This window comes from Pseudochaenichthys georgianus, chromosome 16 (assembly GCF_902827115.2).
Source record: "Pseudochaenichthys georgianus chromosome 16, fPseGeo1.2, whole genome shotgun sequence".
Lineage (NCBI taxonomy): Eukaryota > Metazoa > Chordata > Actinopteri > Perciformes > Channichthyidae > Pseudochaenichthys > Pseudochaenichthys georgianus.
Genome location: NC_047518.2, coordinates 40,817,430 through 40,837,760, shown reverse-complemented (window position 1 = coordinate 40,837,760; position 20,331 = coordinate 40,817,430). Strand labels below are relative to the sequence as shown.

At 42.1% G+C, this 20,331-nt stretch overlaps 1 protein-coding gene across 1 annotated transcript; it reads right to left on the bottom strand.

Annotated features, from left to right (window-relative positions):
- Window positions 1-2,484: 2,484 nt before the first annotated feature.
- c1s.2 (complement component 1, s subcomponent .2) lies at window positions 2,485-19,846 on the bottom strand. The gene is given in 24 exon segments (XM_071206080.1): window positions 2,485-3,024; window positions 3,191-3,405; window positions 3,640-3,842; window positions 3,966-4,040; window positions 5,179-5,313; window positions 5,701-5,779; window positions 5,865-5,983; window positions 7,047-7,194; window positions 7,277-7,482; window positions 7,813-7,953; window positions 9,124-9,307; window positions 10,690-10,903; window positions 11,246-11,336; window positions 12,231-12,986; window positions 13,188-13,262; window positions 13,365-13,499; window positions 13,590-13,671; window positions 13,757-13,872; window positions 14,326-14,476; window positions 17,495-17,688; window positions 17,892-18,017; window positions 18,682-18,768; window positions 18,771-18,861; window positions 19,646-19,846. Coding segments are annotated over 24 exon segments (4,155 nt in total). The 5' UTR covers window positions 19,808-19,846; the 3' UTR covers window positions 2,485-2,654.
- Between the last annotated feature and the right edge of the window lie 485 nt (window positions 19,847-20,331).

Here is a 20,331-nt window from a genome sequence, read left to right as displayed (position 1 = left end):
CAGAAGCAGAGGAGAGAAAGTGAAAGTGAGCAGAGAGCATCCACCAATGAGAGAAGAGCAAGAAGCGGGTGAGGGGTTACTATAGAAACAAGCAACGGTCACTCGTTAGGCCCGTTCTATTACAAAAATGCAGATGTTAGGAGAAGTACTCAGATCTTGTACTTGAGTAAAAGTAGAAGTACTCAGATCTTACTTGAGTAAAAGTAGAAGTACTCAGATCTTGTACAGTAAAAGTAGAAGTACTCAGATATTGTACTTGAGTAAAAGTAGAAGTACCAGAGTGTAGGAATACTCTGTTACAAGTAAAAGTCCTACATTCAAAATGTTACTCGAGTAAAAGTAGAAAAGTATCAGCATCGAAATATAGTAAAAGTACCAAAAGTAAAAGTAGTCCTTGTGCAGATTGGTCAATTTCAGAATAATATATATGATATGTTTTTAGGTTGCCAACCTGGGGTACCTGGCTGGAGTGAGATTTTGATATCATGGGTTTAATTACACATATGCGCACTAAATGGTTCTACTAAATGACTGCTGTCATGTCAGCAGCGGGACCTTAGGATATATATACAATATATACAAATACACAATATTGGACACAGACTATAAAGGGCACACAGTTTCATTCACTAATGAAAGTCAAACACATGTTTGTTTCCACTGTTTTATTGTGTGCCTGTCGCGATAAGCAATTAATTGACTTATCGTACGATAAATAAAAATGAACTCGATAAATTGCCATTTACATGAGGATGTGACTGGCAGTTTGAAAGGATGTACTTGAATTATTATTATATATTATCATTATGTCAGTGGTCTAAAATGGTCATACAACGGTGCCGACAATATTATCGTTTATCGCAATAATTTCCGGGAAAATGTATCCAACAAAATGAATTATCGTGAGAGGCCTATACATGAAACACACACACACAAACACATTTACAGACTTACTCCAAACTGCCAAATATATTAATTAACACACTCTCACTCTCATATACTCTTTGACTCTATTTTGGCCTAGTAGAACAATAAGCAGCAGACTTTTATTTTTTTATCATTTCTACTGGATCTTAGATCTGCGCTTGCGCAATACGGGTCGGCAGTTGCGAGAGAGTATTTTTGTTGGGTAATCTATGGTAGGGCTAACCCATACAGTGGGGAAGCTCAAGTCAGTATTTGCAATGTAATTACATACACGCTCCCCTTGACAGTGAAACGCCACGCGTGAGGTTTAGATTATTTCCTTGTCTCAATCCAAATTGAACTGTATGAAATAAAAAGGCACATTTGTCTTGTAGTAAATAAAAAGGGCGACCTGGAGCCAATCCTGCAATTGCCCCACAGGTGAAAGAGTTGACATGCTGAAAACCCAACACTGGGGGGGATTTTCCCCCTGGAGATTTTTTGAAATACTAACATAAAATACACATTCTGGTCCTCTCTTGAGAAGAAAAATAAATATATCTATTACTACACGACATATTTAAAAAAATGAATGCCATTTTAGTTTGTTGTTACTGTGTTCTGAAAGCTGAACCTGCTACTCCTCACAGAGAGAAGAGGCTGTGTGAATTACTTTACTTTTTGGATAAGGGTGGATAGCCCCCATTGTTCTGTGTGTCAACATGAAAGACAGCCCACACATCAATCATCAAACCGTGGGGTCTTATTTCATTACGTGTTGATTTCTATCAACGTGTTCGATGTATAGAGATGTACTACAGCAAAAGTATTCTCCGTCAGGACTTCCTGCAACAACACCACGCTGTTATCTTGATTCTGATTGGCCAGAAGACATTATCAAAGATGTTCTATTGAGAAGACGATCACTACCTGACAAAAGTTTTCAAAACCGTTTCTAGTCTTCGGTATTCTTGTTTTTGGCGTGAGAATAGTTTGGGCAGAGTGAGAGCGTGAGATTGAGAGTGAAAGCGTGTGTCACACGCCAGATGCGTGAGAGTTGGCAACCCTAGATTGATCATGAAAGTGTTCTCAAAGCTGGTGAAGGTGCAGCTCGTTTGAATGACTTTGTATACTGCAGGGTAGCTGGTGGATTTACTCCAGGTGGAACTAAAGTCTGATTTAGAGTAACTAAATAAATGTAGTGGAGTAAAAATACAACTTAGCAGAATTAAAAAAACACTTACCAAATAATAACACAGCAGGTCCACACCATCATGTTTGCACGACTTAGTTGATCTCTGAGCAGCTGCTGTTTAAGGCTAAACGTCTCAATGGAGCATGACTGACACACGGCCTGTGGCATGTCCCATTCTGCAATGAATGTAACCCCCAGGAGGACAAAGTCTGAGTTTGTGAAGAGTCAGAAGTTGAGTACTTTATAATATACAATAGTGGCATGTATGGTATGATAGGGACCATATACAAAGTTGGTTAAATGCATGTGGAAGTGGACAGTTATCGAGTTGTGTTTACCAGAGAGAAGATCAGTAAAAACAAACGAGATACTGACATGTAAAGTCACATTTAGGTCTGTATTGACTTTATTTATCATTTTGACAACTGTATGATGTTGTTTTATAGCTTTCCTGTGACAATACATATATTTCACCTCAGAAAGACTGTAAAAAGCTCATTTAGCTGGTTTTTTACGTCATTTTATGGTGGACGTGTTTGAATGACTGGGCATTTCAGTTCTCATGCATGGTTTTGTTGATCCAATCTATGTAATTTGCGACTCTGGTATAGACTCCATATGTTCCCTTCTTCCCGCACTCGACCCCCCAGCTGACGATCCCCACAGCCCAGGCACGTTGGTCCTTCCACATGGCGTATGGGCCCCCACTGTCCCCTTGGCAGGAGTCCTTCCCCCCTTCAGGCATCCCGGCACAGAACATGTTATCTGTCAGACTGGGGACTTTGGCGTTAGTGCTCTGCTCCAAAGTGATGGACCTATTGCATTCCGGCTGCCCCACCATAGGAATCTGCGCGTACTTCAATCGGTTTGACAAAATCAAAACGTGTTTGTCAGTTTTTGTCATGCCAAATCCTGACACCAGTCTGCAAAAATAAGAAAGTGTAATGAATAACAAGTCTCCAATTTTGAAGATTCACATGTTGGTACAACAAGGGACCAAAAAAAGATCAAATAAGGCGGATAAAAAAAGAATCCAAAAGAAATTGATTATATTGAATAATGAAATGATTGATGAAATTGTTTCTTTACCCCGGCTCGCCCACAGTGTACTCGGCATCCCCTGCTGGCAAACATATGGGCATAACGGAGGAGTTGAATGTGATTGGGTCTTGCGTTTTTATCAAGGCAATGTCATGGTTGTAGTTTAAGTTGTTGGAGTTGTTGTATTCAGGGTGAATGTGGATTGAAGCCGCAAGCACAGGCGGTCCCAACATGTGAGTAATATGAGTGAGTCCCGTGAAAATCTGCAAATAGACAGCATAACAGGAAATTAATTTACATTTGGGATAAAGATAACACCCACAGTGCCCCACCTACAGTACAATGGTGGACAGTAACTATGTACTGTTTTTAGTCGGGGGGGTGCTAGTGGAGCACGCTCATGAGCTGTTCGCCGGACCCTCGCAGCGGAGTTACTGCGGCCCGCCCAACTCAAGTCTTTGTGTGCGAAACCCTGCCTTCCACCTCTGCACACTTACCTTTACAATGTCGCTCTTTGCTGGCTCTCCTTTAGATATCAGGTTATGAGCTGCAGTCATGATCCAGCGGTCTGCAATCACCATGCCTCCTCCTCTTCCTAGACCCGTCAGGAGCACCTGCCATGGGATGGTATCGGCTGGAGCTTCAGCGCCTCCAATGATCCTCTGAAAGCCAGAGATGTGCTTTGTGGGCTGGCCACAGACTGAGTGGAAAAGAGAGGTTTATAGTACATATATTTATGTTCAAAGTGTCACACAAGTGCACACTTCAAATTCAAACTAAGATTAAGTATTGTAGGTTTTTATTTTGCAATGAAAAGCAGTACCTGGTATGCATGCTGGACTGACAACGATATCGCTGTTGGATCTCCACCTTCTGTCGGCCTCACAGGTGAAGACCACTGCAGAGTAGAGGGTCATAAAGACAAATGAGAGAGTTGAGAAGAAGTGTACTCCAGTGTGTGTCAGTGTTGTGTGGTAGCAGGAGAAACAGAGCACACCTGCACACAGCCACCAGTGATGCTTTAAGAAAGGACTGCCTTCCAAATGACTGCATGTTCACTTTGTACTTTCCCTATGTACTGCAGCGGCCCTCATCATGTACAGACTGTTGCCTGCTGTATGCGTACAAGTCGGACATCTTTAAATTGCTACTTAAACTTTGATGCCAATATATCCGCTGTGCAAAGGGTCGTGGCTCAAAATAGCGAGAAACGCATGCCTGGTTGCATATTGCAAAATGTGACCTGATGCAGTAGAGCAGGGGGGTCAAACTCAATTTCATCCCGGGCCACATCAGCATTATGGTTGCACTCAAAGGGCCGGCTGTAATTTTAATAATATATAAATATACATATGTAAATATATAATATATATGAAATAATGTATTATATTACATTGTTGGCGGATTATTGTCAGTTCTGGTAATAACTTCCTAGATAACTACGTCTGAAAGCAGAAGTCTAGGGCAAATAATTGAAAGTAAATATTCAACAATAACACCAATTGTATATTATGTTCTTTGCAAGCTCTTGCGGGCCACATCAAATTAGGTCGCGGGTCGGATTTGGCCCCCGGGCCTTGAGTTTGACACCCCTGCAGTCGAGCTTCCGTATTGAAACATACTAAAATTGTTTTCGCTTATTAAAACTTTTAGTAGTGTAGGTATTTCAATGGACCAAATGTTTTCTGGCTTGTTTTCTGGTTACTGTTTAAGGGAACTTTGACTTTCTTTCAGCCCATTTGGTTTAACTTTGCTTAAAATACATGTTTTAAAATATATTTTGGATTGAATGCATTTCCATTCTTCCATTGATTTCCATTCACACTCTAAAATATTCCTCCAGTTGTCAATTCATCCGTTTCAACAGCAAAATACATAATATTGGTAAGATGCAAAGCAGTAAAGAAATCAATCTGCCTCCAAAGTGCATTATCAGTAAGTTGCATGCGAGTCTGTAACTGGCGGCTATGGCTGGTATGAATGGTGGGAACAGTCTTAAGCTGTGCGTGATAGAATATTACACATCAATATCTCACCATTCATGCCTCCAAGGAGAGAGTAAAAGGGTTCATGACAGTGATACTGAACAACAGAACGGTACTGATTCTGAGAGCCAGACAGGAAGTTCACCCCTCCATTCAGCAGAGCTTCAGGTTCTCCACAATCAAGAACTGCAGGACAAACAAAATAAGGACATCTTCATATGGAGGAACACAGGAAATGGTCAAGAACACTACACTTCAGGTTGAATGCTGAACTTTTGAAAGAACATACATAACATTCATCTGTTTGCAACTCACATATATATCAATATTCCAATTACTGCATATAGACTATTCTGCACAGTTCCTATTATATTCTGTTTCTATTCTATTCTATTGTATTTACTTGCACTATTTTATCTGTGTTGCACTGTTGGAGGAGCCTGTGACCTAAGACTTTCATTGTCAAAGCTACACTGTAGCTATGAACACAATAAAAGCCTTGAACCTTGAATCCAAAATGAGTTTCCATGTATGTACGATTGGATGTCTTGACGGAGATTAAAGGTAACGTACTGTGGCATTCTGGGAGAGGAAGGTGCCACTGTCCGTTGTTTTGGCACATGGTAGAGAAACCGTCAACCTCCTTACCACCCTGAAAAAGTAAAGAGGGGAACTTGTAAAAACACAAAAGGACAAAGAAGTGCCCTCCATTGAAACAAAAAAAGGTTTGATCGAACCATCATGAGTTTGTATCCTTGCTCGCAGCGCACAAAGATGTAGTCTCTGTACAAATACTCGCTCAGGTCGGGGGTGACCCGGCCATTATCCACACTACCAGAAAATGGACACTTCACTCCTGGAAACGATATCAAGCAGACATGTATCGTTTACTGCATATACAGAAGCAGGGAAATGCATTTCACCGTTTCTCTGCCAACATATTCTGACACTTGATGAATAGACTGAGTGCTGCAGGAATGAGTCTAGGTCCCAGAGGGGAGTTAGCATGTTTGCACTTCCAGTTCCTTCATCTCAAAAGTATATTGGTCATGTCTTTTTGGCAAGATGTCTGAAAGTCTCCGGTTAAAGGTAACCAATTATGCAAAATGCCCTTTTTCTTGTCTTTTATACATTAATAAAATATGTGTCCCAGGGTGTTAAGGGTTATTTACAAATCTGTCTGAAATGAGATCATCAGATTTGGCCAAGTTGTGATGTCATGATCAGAGACATGTTTTGTATGTATCTTAGACCGAGTATAACAGAGTATAATAGGAGACCTTTAACAAGCTTTAAGCTAAAGGATATTTTTGTTTTGCTACGACATGAGTACCGTACTTTTCGGACTATAAAGCGCACCTGCATATGAGCCGCAGCAGCTAAATTGTCCGTCTGTCTTGCTCTCGTTCTGTCTCTCGGTTCCACTTTTACTTTGGCGCGCTACCTGTCTCACTCTTTTCCGGCCTCCAGCTTTTCCTGCTGGAGCCCGCCGCTTAAAGGTGGCGGGCGCGGACCGGTCATAGAGCCCATAGAGTTAAAGGTGGTTAATTTTACCTGTAAAATCCATAGATTTAGGAGGTTCCCTAGTGGCCGCTAGCTGTACAAACAAAATGGGGAAAAAAGTCGCGGCTTATAGTCCGAAAAGTACGGTAAGTAAATACCCCACTCTTGAAATGTGAAGCTTGGGTTACTTCTGTCAAATTTGAAGTGATGATCAGCTGTGAAGATTATCTTGCTTAACAAAACGTGAAATAATTAAATCATTTCAAAAGTCATAATTATTTGTTTGCAATCCCGATTATTTTCCTCAATAGTCCAAAATGGAATGGAAAAATAAATGTGCCTTTTTGTGGATGGAACCAGGGCCATGCTAATTTCAGGGTTCACCTACAAAACCTGAAACCCCCCCCCCCCCTCACTGTGTGTGCTGTAGTCCAGGCTCCAGCCTCTGCTCAGGCCTTCCCCGTCAGTGTGGAAGTCCAGCCGGACGCTGTTGGAGCTTGTGACTATCAGACCTGGACTCTTTCCTCCACACAGCTTCCAGGGCTCTCTGTCTGGGACGGTCACCTTTTAAATAGACACAGCTAACTTATTATATCTGTTGAGCAAAGTCATTCATATGAAATGTAAGGAGGCTGCTCGTCGTTACCTGCAACCAGTGATGGGGACAGATTGTTCCTTGCTCAGTGTCCACGCTCTCGATGTGGAAGTTGTCAGTGAAGTTGAGAGCGACAGTGAAGCCAGATTCTACAGAAATAAAGTACTGACAGGACAGAGCATGAGGCGACGGGTCAGGATATCCTGGACTGAACAGGTGTCCCTCTGGCTCATCAAATATACCACCGCTGCAGGACACTGGGAAATCAAAAGAAGGAGATTGATGTTAATAATAATAATGATAATAATGCATTTTATTTATGGGCGCCTTTCAAAGCTCAAAACTACTAGCCCAATTTGTAATACAACTTGGGTAAAAGGTGTAGCATGGGCTTGAGAAAGTAACCATTAACATCTGGATCAAGAGCTGATAACAATACAAACTAAATAACCAGAAAAGAATAATCCCAGACTGGAGACAAATGTACCTGGAGGAGTCACAATGTTCCCCTCTTACGACTTAAAGCTCATGGACCCAGAAAAGTGGGAATAAAAACGTCCCAGTTCGTCTGTATACTCGACACTCACACACACAGCTGCGCTGGTCTGAGCGAAGCTCGTATCCGTGGTGACAGGAGCAGAGGTACGAGCCGAGGGTGTTGAGGCAGATCTGAGAGCAGAGCGGCCCTGAGCCGTCTTCAGGATCTGGATCAGAACACTCGTCTATGTCTGATGGTAAAAGACACGTTGGGTTAGGGGATGAGGATCAGTGGCCTTTGATGTGTTCTTTTTTTTTTCTAGTGCAATAAACATGATGAATTTGCTCAAAAGGTAAATGCTACGTTCTGCCAACACTAAGGACTGTACCACTCTATCTTATCCAACCCTACACAAATACATTATATTTTGTTGTTGTATTGTTCTGTGTTTTCTGTTGTTGTTTATTCTGCTCTGCTGCAAGTCAAAGTTCCCCTTGTGTGCTTCCTGTAATGGCAATTTTCATGTTTTCAATGTCCTCTTTTCTACCTTACCCAGACCATAATATTCTACAGTGGTTTTATGCACTTTAGTTTGTCGTTTATGAAAGTAGTTGTAACAGGGTATCTGCAGGAATCCTGAAGTCAAATGTAAAACCTTTTAAGACCCTTTCCATACAATTTAAGACCTCATCGCCACCTGGAGTTCTAACCGGTTACCTTGGCGACACACTTTACCTCACCTTGACTATATACAGTATTGATTGTCCTTCCTCCTTATCTTCCAACCATTTGGACGCAGACTTGCATTTCCCCATAACGATGTTGCTTAGCAACCGGCGTAAACGGACTTTGGCGCTATCAAGCAGTGAGCGTGCGATGTCCTGTTCAGATGACGTCAAACCCAACGAGATGCCGTAAATAAACTACACAGAATCACACGCCACACCTACGCCATGAGTACATTCAGGCAGACTGTAGAACACAACCTCTTTGGACACTTTATAGACTTATTGAAAACAAGCTACAAAATGTAACACCTTGGGAAATGCCGTTTAATTCTTTTTAATAGCCTTAATTTTTGCTAAATTGATTTATCAACTTTTAATACTTTTTAAGACCCCGCGGACCCCCTGAGTACACTGACTGTGGATTAGAAGGAAGTAGAGTTGTCCAACAACCAGAAGATAGGTGGTTTGATCACCAACAGTCAACATGTTGGGGAAGATACTGATACTATAGAGAGGAACGTACCATGTATGGTCTGTAGGTCCACTAAGAACTTTGAGCGCCCCCTTTCCCTTGCCTCTATTTTGACTTACAGTGCATCTAAACACCACTACCAAGTGTCCAGAATAATACTGCAAGACATATCTAAACCAAATACTATAACAAAAACAAACACATTAGGCTCCTCGGCTACCTATTGCCTGGTACTGAGCGGAGAAGCCGACGTTCTGGTGGTGCTCCGGGTTGTTGTCGTCGCTCTGGAACACGAGGCTGAGTCTGTTGCCTGGAGACAAGATGGGCTGGTTGCCGGGGTGATGTCCATCAGCTGAGTTCTCATAGCCACAAAACTTCCCGAGGATCTTTGTATCGTAGAAAACCTGAAAGAAGAGCTAATGTAAAATACACCTGCAGTGTTGCTGTTGAGTCACCGAACCAGGAGACAAAGTCAAGAGTGGTCCAAGTTAGATTTAGAGTTCAAATCTCAAAAACAATTCTTCTGTCGAGTCAGCGGAGAGCAAAACGGAGCTACATGTGGTGACTAGAAACACAATTCATTTGTCCGATTTTTATAACTATTTTGAGATAGTATATGCAAATCTTGACTTTAAAATTCTGAACTGGCATATGTCAAACTAGTTGTAGTTTAGTATATTGGAAAAAGAACACATTCACATCTGTTTGGGGAAACATTAGTATGCGGGGAATTGGGGGTTTAATGATCTAAATGACGCCATTACATGGGAAATGGGAGGAAAGGTTTAGCAGAGAGCTTTGCTCGGAGGCTGAGAGGTATTTTGCATTCGCCGTCATGCAGTTAATTAGACTGGGATACTCTAATGCCCATTTGGGGAAATCAGCAGAACTTGATCTACTATGTTCATTTTGGCAGAAAAACTGTTGTCAATATTAGTCAGGTTTTTCAAACTGGCACTTGAGTCACATTGAGCGGTGGATGAAGTACTCTGACTATTTAAGAAGAATTAGCAATACTAACATTGTAAAAAATACTGTTATAAAAAAACAGATTAAAAGTCCTGATTTAAAATTCTTACTTAACAGATAAATTGACATTAAAATATACTATACTATATACTCGTCGTGTTATTGCCCATTTCAGAATGATGAATATTAAATGACTGGATTATGATTATTGATGCGTTAATGTGTCTATCAAAGTAAGTAGCAACAGCTGCTAAATGTAGCTTCCGAAATGCATTGGAGTCAATGGATAAAATAGCATCATATGAAAATACTCAGGTAAAGTACATCTAAATTGTACTGAAGTACAGTACATGTGTAAATGTATTGAGTTGCATTACACAGCACTGGTCAAACCACTACAACTCAGGTGGACATTTCAGAGGTGGAGCATCATAGGAGGAAATGAAATGTTAAGCATCAGTTTGCACGCACTACTGTAAAGCAGATGTGTGTCTCGTAAACAAGTGGAATTCTTTACTGAATGATTTAAAGGGCTGTAAGCAAGAAAGTCTAATTAGGGGTAATTTGGGGTTTTGTTTCAGTATTTATAAGCGACTGTGACTGAAAGATTATTGCTTTTATTTTACTTTTTAATGGTTATTTCATCTTTTTTTGTAAGAAGGGGCAGGTCAAATAAGATGTTCTTCTCCCTGCTCCTTTACACCATGCACTATAAAAAAACAACCAGTATAAGTGTGCATGTTTTGTAAAGTTGTACATGTTTTGTTTTAAAATAACTGCCATGTGTGGAATAAACAAATGGATAAATATCTCTGACTGAGAGGGAGTCGTAGAAGCAGCCTGCAGTAGCCTCGATGTCCAGGTGTGTGAAGGTGAGTGTGATGCGGTATCCCTCCGGCACGCTGAGGTCCCACTGCTGCTGCAGGTTGGGGGGGTACGGCTCGGGGTAGAGGGGGGACTGGACCCCCCCGTGCATCGCAGGCTCGGGGTCTGGCAGCCGCCGGCCCCCACACACACACACTGACAGGAATCTGGATGAAGTGCAAACAGAGTTCAATCAGTTAGTCATCATCTGAACCGCTGGTCCAAAGTTAACGCAAACAGAGAAAAGAGTAAACAACGTGACAATCAACACAACTGTGGCAAGCGTATAGTTAAGGCTTTAATATGGGAGTTACTGAACTGCAGACAACCTATAAAACACTGCTTATCTGTGATATTGGTTATCCAGAATAAAACACAAGGGGATCAAAAAAGCAGCTGCATAATGACAGATGGTAATCAAAGTTAATTTAGGAATCAACCCCGACATTAATGACAAAAACTATTACAATGAAACATAAAAATGGGTTGAAAACTAAATCCAAACTTACAAGATGATACAGGAAGTCCACGCCATCGCTGGATTTAAGGATTTAAGGATGTATCCGTGAGTGAAATGATCCTCTGCCGTTTGAGTGAAACATTAATGCCCGTCGGTTGCAGTGTTTAGCAACTCTCTGCCTTAATGCCAGGAATAAGCCTTGTTTGTTTTGGCAACATCGAAACGAGCTCGTGGTTTTAGAAATGTAGAACACGGGGTCGATGCGGGGATAGTTCGTTTGGAATACAAAATTAGGAAGATCTTTTGAACTATACATTATTATCTATTGAGAAAAACTACACTGATTATAATTGTAGCTTTCAGGTCTGATATGTTAATCCTCATAAGACCTCACCACTAGAGGGGGCTGCTAGTCTCTCAGCGCCTTCAAGCACAGAAGCGAGGCGTTTCATTTGGAGGTTAGTCAAACACCATCATCTGGTCAAAGACAATCACGTTAATAATATACTTTGAGACAAACACACGCATCAAATTAGAGAAACATGACATTTGGTTTGTGGTTGTCTCTGAACATTTCTCCTGCACAGCTCAGTGAAAACATGAATGCATGTCTTTATGATAGAAATAAAAAATGTAAACAGGAGAGCAACAACATGAGTTATGAGGTTTATTGTTTGCATGTGAGAGCACGTCAGTGTCAGTGAAACACACGGCGCTCAAAACATTTAGATTTACAGTTCAATCGTGAAATAATGAAGTATTCCAGGGAATGGAAGCCAAGTTACAGACGGTGTGGATACGCTGATTAAAAGACAAAGACACATCGTGTGGTGAAGTTGGTTAAAGCCCACATTCTCTGCAGTATATTTGCAAATGTTTAAAAAAAGTGCAGTAAGAAGATCATGCTTAATGTTATTAATGTTGATACGTCATTACAATAGTATAGTCTATTCTAAGATCTGAACCAGTCTTGGATTATAACGATATAAAGGTTAGTAAAAAAGTATTCTCTCCCTCTTCCGTCTCCTTCTAGGACTGCTCGACTGAATCCATCGTCTCCTTGATCCAGGCTACATAATTCTCCACCTTGACATAGTAACCCTTGAACTGCTTAAGACGACACCTGGCTCCCCAGGACACAATGCCGGTCAGATAGTAGGGCTCATTGTCTCCAGACACCATGGGCATCACCAGCGGACCCCCGCTGTCCCTCCTGCAGCTGTCCGCTGTAGCAGATCCAGCACAGAACATGTTACGGGTGAACATCGTGGGTTTTTCCAGTGTACTTTGACACACTGTGGAGGAGTAGACATTAATATGAGCGTATTTCAGGCTTTCAGAAGTGTGTGCAGTCTCCGTCCCCCCCCAGCCTGACACCGTGCCCCATTCACCGTCCACCAAGCCCCTGTTAGACTGCGGCAGACAGACGGGAAGGAGGTGTGGGCCCAGATTCACCCTGGAAGAGAATCTGATAAGAGCAATATCATGGTCGAAATTGTTGCTGACCGGCTTGTAGTTGGGATGAATGAAGATCCTGTCAATGTCCAAGAGAACTCCTTTAGGCAATATAACATCTGTTCTTCCGTCTACCAGTCCCCCGTACACGTCTACTACCCCCCCGCTTCCCACCACATGAGCTGCTGTGACGGCCCACCGGTCACTGATCAGAGTCGCTGCTCCTTTGCGCTGACCCGTAATCAGAAGCTGCCACGGTATCTTTCCCAGGGTTGCATCCTCACCTCCAACAATTCTGCCGACACCTTCTATGTGTTTGTCAGGCTTCCCGCACACTGCAATACACAAAATGTCATCAATAGATTCATATAATTAAAAAATGTAACTAATAGCGCAGTGCAGGAATATCGTAGTTTTGTAGGACGACCTGGAAGTTAGCACCGCAAAGCGCTCCCTCCGCCAAAAGCAGAGGGATTTAAGAATTTGGGTTTTGGAATATAGCAGAAATAAGATCTGTGGCAAACTGAAAGTCGTACCTTCAATGCATTTCGGCGTCGCTGCTCCGCCACTCCCTGATGCCCAATCACCACTGGCGCCGCAGGTGTACGTGTCTGAAAGATGGAAGAAAGAGGATTGGGGAAACAACAAAACCAGAATACTTTTATGTAAGCAATCAGACAATGGCTGTGTACAATCTAAATATATTTAATTACCATCTCCTTCCAGTGTGTAGTACTTTGAGCTGCAGTGAAACTGGATCTGGTCTTTGTACTTTGTCTGCGTGTTATCCGACTCCACCAGCTGAAGGACGCCATCTTCTGGGATCTCAGGATAACCGCAATCAACAGCTAAATGTGGTCCAATGAAGAAAATGTGTCAGTATGAAAAAAGATCAGGATACATTCTCCAAATAAGAAGAAATCGATAGTCAGACTCACGTTCACATTTGTAATTGGGATTCCATTCGCCTATGTCCTGGCATGTTGTCTCATACTGTTTTATCAGGGCCTGGGTGCCTTGCTATTTTGCAAAAGAATGACTTCATTAGCGTAACAGGGCATAAATACATCCCATTAAATACATTAAAAAGGTTCTGTACACTCACAGTATTTGCGACATAGCCGAGATCGCAAGTTGCCGTCACTGTTTCCCCCCGACGATACTCTGCCTGCTGAGGCGTCACAGTGGAGTCAGAGGTCACCACCGCCGGACACACCTTATCTGGAATCAACATGTGAAAGGAGCGGTGCAGTAATGAGTCCTAAAACACGGATGTTAGTCAGCATTTTACCTCTTCTGGTTGCCCTGTCTTTCAAGTTTTTTTATAAACATCTCTTTGGTCAGACGCCTGAAATAACGTCTGTACATTTCCCTCTCGTGAATGTCTGACAATTACCCGTCTTAAAATGAAAGTTGCTATCAAAGTGTCTAAATGAGACTACTAAAAATCATCCCTCCAAACATTAGCCACCCTTAGCTTAGCGGTGGTGACGTGACCTGATGAATATAAAATATGTAGAAAGGACCGTGCTGAAAACAACGCGTTAGAATCATAACGTTAGTTTTCCACAGATCTTGTGAAATCCAATGGAAACATCGCATTGCTTTTTAGCGAGCGACCCCTTGTGATCCCTGCACCCCTCTATGGTGTCTCATGCGGGGAGAACGCAGTACCTCTGGTCCTGAAGGCCAGACTGAAGCCTTTGTTGGTGCCGTAGCCATCAGAGGTGAAGTGGATTTGAACACGATGAGAGTGAGTGAGAAAGGGAGAGGGGGGAGGCGTGTTGCCGCAGAACGACCCCAGAGTCTCAGAGTGAGTCTCAATCTGTGAACACAACAACACAGGTGATGTCTCACAATGTACCTGACTCTGTCTATGAACAGTTGCCTCTAGTGCAGGGGGGTCCACACTTTCTTCACCGAGGGCCACATACAGATATATATATGAAGGGCTGGGCCGCTCCCTAGAGGAGAGGTATTTTGCCTCATAAGTTAAGTTTAGCATCAATGATGCTTGATACTAGGAAATGCTTTAAGAAAACCAGCAGCCTACACCCAGCTCTCCAGAGGGTTTCATTCATTTTATTAGCATCCCTTAAAACAGAAGCCTCAGATTGATTATAATAAGAGGAAATATGAAGGGTGTATTTCAAGATTGTTACACAAATAAGTTATTGGGATTTTTTCTTATCAACTTAGATCGGTTAGAAATACATACATGTTTACATCTATATTTGAGAAGTATAAGACAAGCACACGTTTCATTTCATTATACTTTTGGAATTAGCTGAGGGCCGATTAAAAATGACCCCCGGGCCGCATTTCGCCCCCGGGCCGTAGTTTGGACACCCCTGCTCTAGTGTCACAATCATGTGAAAGTTCATACATACTTCATTTTGCTCATACTTTTAAAAAAGGGCCAACTCAAGACCTTTTTAGTTTGGCTCATATTTTATAATACAATCAAATTAAATCAAAAAATGTAACTATTATTGAGTTTTCATATTTTTTCAGGTGAGGAGGAAACCATTAAAAAAGTTGCTATAGAGAGGCGAAGCCCCTCCCTTTCCTCCATGGGACCTTATTTTGGAAAAATCATGTATTGAAGTCAATGGAGAGAGAAAAGTTATCTTTCGATCCCGTTTGAATTGTGCCACGAGTTACACATATGATGTTTGTCAATTTTAAAGACAATTTTGCAAGTCAAAAAAATACAAATGTGTGGTAAAACTGTGAAGTAACACTTTGTGTGTGAACCGCTCAATGAACTACATCTCCCGTCTCGCTCCACACACCAAGACGGCCGTCACGTTGGAACATTTCACCTCTTTCTTTCAGAACGAGGCGGAAAGTATTAAACGAGGTGAAAATCACTCCAAGTCTGGGCACGTTGAGAGCTGTGCACACACACGGGGAGTTAGTCGGTTCAGAGCCAGCATGCGGGACGGGACTCTGGGATTTGTAGTCTTTCCAGTTGCGTATTTTTCATGGTCTTATATTTTTTGACATGGAAATTATTTTTAAGATTGACAAACATCATGTGTGTAACTCGTGGCACAATTCAAACGGGATCGAGAGATAATCTTTCTCTCTCCATTGACTTCAATATACGGTGGCCCTGAAGTGCAAAACACCACAGCATTTCAGAAAACACCACAGCATTTCACAAAACACTACAGCATTTCACAAAACACAACAGCATTTCACAAAACACTACAGCATTTCACAAAACACCACAGCATTTCACAAAACACCACAGCATTTCACAAAACACTACAGCATTTCACAAAACACAACAGCATTTCACAAAACACTACAGCATTTCACAAAACACCACAGCATTTCAGAAAACACCACAGCATTTCAGAAAACACCACAGCATTTCACATTGGACGGAAAGGGTATTCCTTTAGGGAGAACACTTCTTGTTTGTGATTGGACAGAGCCAGCCAGAGAAGCACTGCTGTGATTGGTTGTTTTTGCTGCCAGTCAAGAAATGACTTCGTGATTGGCCCAACACATCAGCTGTTAGCTGTTAGCACACACTCAGAGCTCACAGCTCCTCATATCTGTTCAGAAACTGGACAAAAGTTAAACATGTACAAACCACAGACTGTCTATGTCATGGTGAATACAGTCGCTGCTTTATTTATGTCTGTATGACGTTGTTGTGAATGTGGACGGAGCAGCTACAGGTTAGTTTAGCCTGATGGATCCGATTCCGATAGGATTTACATGGAGATACGGCCCGCCCCCTCTCCAGCGTCTTGTTTGAATGACAGGAGTAAACACAGAATTAATGCTTTATTAACTCATGGTTTTTAAGGGGCTTATCTCCATGTAAATACTACGGTAGACCACCCAATATTCGCATCGCTCTAATCGCTCGAGTTTCACCGCGGCTGCTCGAGTTTCACCGCGGCTGTCAGCTGTGTTTGCTCCTGTCAATGCTGTCATTCAAACAAGAGGCGCTGGAGAGGGGACGGGGCGTATCTCCATGTAAATCCTACAACAAAATGAACATATTTGACCGTGATTTAATTGTAATACACGTTTCAAAGTGATGCCGAAGTAACTACATACTGATAACAGTTAGTAAAAACCATGAATTAACGCTTTGACAAGTCTGCAGACAAGACGGCAGGCGAAAAGCTTTTAAAATGCGTGTTTTCTGAATCGGATTCATCAGGCTAAACTAACCTGTAGCTGCTCCGTCCACACTCACAACAACGTCATACAGACATAAATAAAGCAGCGACTGTATTCACCATGACACAGACAGTCTGTGGTTTGTACATGTTTAACTTTTGTCCAGTTTCTGAACAGATATGAGGAGCTGTGAGCTCTGAGTGTGTGCTAACAGCTGATGTGTTGGGACCATACGTTGTGGGACCATGGTTGGGACATATTTCGCTGTCGGGTGTTGACCAATCACGAAGCGTCATTTCTTGACTGGCAGCAAAAACAACCAATCACAGCAGTGCTTCTCTGGCTGGCTCTGTCCAATCACAAACAAGAAGTGTTCTCCCTAAAGGAATACCCTTTCCGTCCAATGTGAAATGCTGTGGTGTTTTCTGAAATGCTGTGGTGTCTTGCACTTCAGGGCCACCGTATGAATACATAATTTTTCCGAATTAAGGTCCCATGTGTCGGAAGTAGAAGGGCAGGACTTTCTATATATGATTACTAGTTTATCCAAATATCGCTGCATGAAGAAAAAGAAAAACTGACTAACACAATGAGACTTAAATACGGTTACAACACCTTTTTCTGAACTCTCTCTTTGTATGCTGATTTGTAAAGAATTATTTTTGTCATTTCTATATTTCAGCTGAACACCTACCCTCAGTGCGTCAATGCACTGCCCATCAGGGCTCTGCTCCACATCGAACACTTGGCTGAAGAGCAGCTCCAGCTGCAGGGTGGGCTCCACAGACAGAGAGTACTGACAGTGTGCATTCTCTGCGTATGAAGCCGGCCACGAGGGGCTGGAGATTTTCCCTTCCTTCAGCCCCGACAGATCCTCTGCGCAAGCCACTGTGATGAACACAAAGAGTTCAGCAGCATCGTCATCAGTTCAATGATTAAGTCAAACAGAAACACATCGACACTTCTCACGAATTCTTTCCCTTCCCCTGCTTCCTCTATTTCTCCAGTTTCGCTTCATGTTTCGGCTGACTGATTTCAACTTGCCTTTCTGTACGCTGCTGACTGATCCTAATCATGACTAGTTGAACTACCTGTGCAAGTGCGTTTGTCCACGTCCAGGTGGTAACCGTGGCGACAGGAGCAGTGGTATCCTCCGATGTAGTTGTGACAGAACTGAGTGCATCCGCTGTCTTCGTCGTTCACACATTCGTCAAAGTCTGAGGGGAAATTATATTAAAGGTGAGATGTCCTGAAAAAATACTTTTCAGTGTTTGAGGAAATACATCTGAGTGCCTAGGATCCCAACGACTGTGAAAGAAAACAAACAAGCAGTTACTTTGAGAGCTGCCTCATGGGATTTGTCAAGTGAATCAAGTGTGCTTCCCCTTTTTAAATATGCACATGTAGCAAAATACTAAACCCCAGGCATTTGGCACGAAACGCACCTCTTAAAATAATAGTTTAACAATTGGTGAATTTTGATATTTCATTTTATGAGGGATTTGATGGCACACCACTTGTGTGTCGTGTCCTTACACAAACAGTTATCTTAGCTTAGGATACATCTCAAAACAGAAGGGACACCGCTAGCCTGGCTCTGATTTAGTGACAGCACTTTTAAACTGTGCTTCAAACTGAAAATAAGACAATTAACAATCAATGACATTAAAATATCTCAAAATATAAAGTGTTTCCATGTCAGCTTTAAGAGATATAAACTGCAACCATTGTGAATTGTTCTCTAAAAATATCTCCTTCCTAACGGCATAACAAAAAGTATTCACAATGATGAAAGACATGCCCGTACAAAGTGTGAAAGAAAGGGCACAAATACAATGGACTTTTGTGGAACTCCTTGTTTTTCTGTTTGCTTAGTCTCACCTTGAAGGGTATAAAACCCTTTGAAGCCGGTGTGTCTCTTGGTGTTGGAGAAGTCGGAGTGGAAAGTGAGAGAGAGGCAGCCCCCGGGGTGGAGAGCAGCGAGGGGTCAACCGTGGACTGGAGCTCCTTGAATCCCCGTTTACCACACAGAACTGAGATCAGGTTTCCATTTGAAAACACCTGGAAGACAATTATGTTGTAGAAGTTCAAACTAAATATTGCCTTGTTTTTTGTGCTGCTGTTGCAACACAAACCTTTCCCAAATTGGGATCAATAAAGTACTTATCTATGTGTCTATCCATCCATCTATCTATCCATCCATCTATCTATCTATCTATCTATCCATCCATCTATCTATCTATCTATCCATCTATCTATCCATCTATCTATCCATCTATCCATCCGTCTGTCTGTCTGTCTATCTATCCATCCATCCATCCATCTATCTATCCATCCATCTATCTATCTATCCATCTATCAATCCATCCATCATCTATCCATCTGTCTATCTATCTATCTCCATCTATCTATCCATCTATCTATCTATCCATCCATCCATCTATCTATCCATCCATCCATCTATCCATCCATCCATCCATCTATCCATCTGTCTATCTATCCATCCATCCATCCATCTATCTATCCATCCATCCATCTATCTATCCATCTATCATCCATCTATCTATCCATCTATCTATCCATCCATCCATCCATCTATCTATCTATCCATCCATCTATCTGTCTATCTATCCATCCATCTATCCATCTATCATCTATCCATCTATCTATCCATCCATCATCCATCCATCTATCTATCCATCTATCCATCCATCTATCTATCCATCTATCTATCCATCTATCCATCTATCCATCCATCTATCCATCCATCCATCTATCCATCTATCCATCCATCTATCTATCCATCTATCCATCTATCTATCCATCTTATTCTCGACCCTCTGACCTTCAGTGCGTCGTTCTCACAGTCCTGGCTGTCCTCCATGTCCAGGTGGAGCAGCTGGATGGAGAGGGTGTGCCCTTTGGAGGCGCAGCGGCTCCAGTTCAGACTGGCGTGGGGCGGGTATCCATTGGGATATCCCGGAGACTCCACCCATCCCAGCAGCATGGAGGAGGCCGAGCCACAGAGGAGGAGGAGGAGGAGGAGCGGAGACTGAGGGGAGGTATGGAAGTCAAGGGGACGTTGTCAACAGAAACGTAGGAGGAAGTGGAGGAAAAGTGAGGGACAACGAAGGGACTATACTTAGAATTGAATAGATCTTTATTGTCATCCAAAGTACAATTTCATTGGGAAGTCTCACTGCAGTAAAAAACAGACACAAATAAATAAGAGTGGTAAAAGCAGAGGTAGTAGCGATGACAGTGCAACGAGATCAAACCAGCTGTGCTCGATTGTACGTGTTAAATGCCACTAGCTTGCTGCTATAAACTAGACTAACAAACAGAGAGACAGCCAAGCCGCCATTACGTAGAGGTGCACACTTAATTGAAATGTAATCAAATAGCAGGAAGCACAATATTTGTTAACGGCTAAATACATGTGTGAAAAAAGTATTGTCTAGAGAGATATTACGGCCTACAAATCTTATTCTCTTGACTTAACAATGATCTTCTTAAATCACATCACAACAT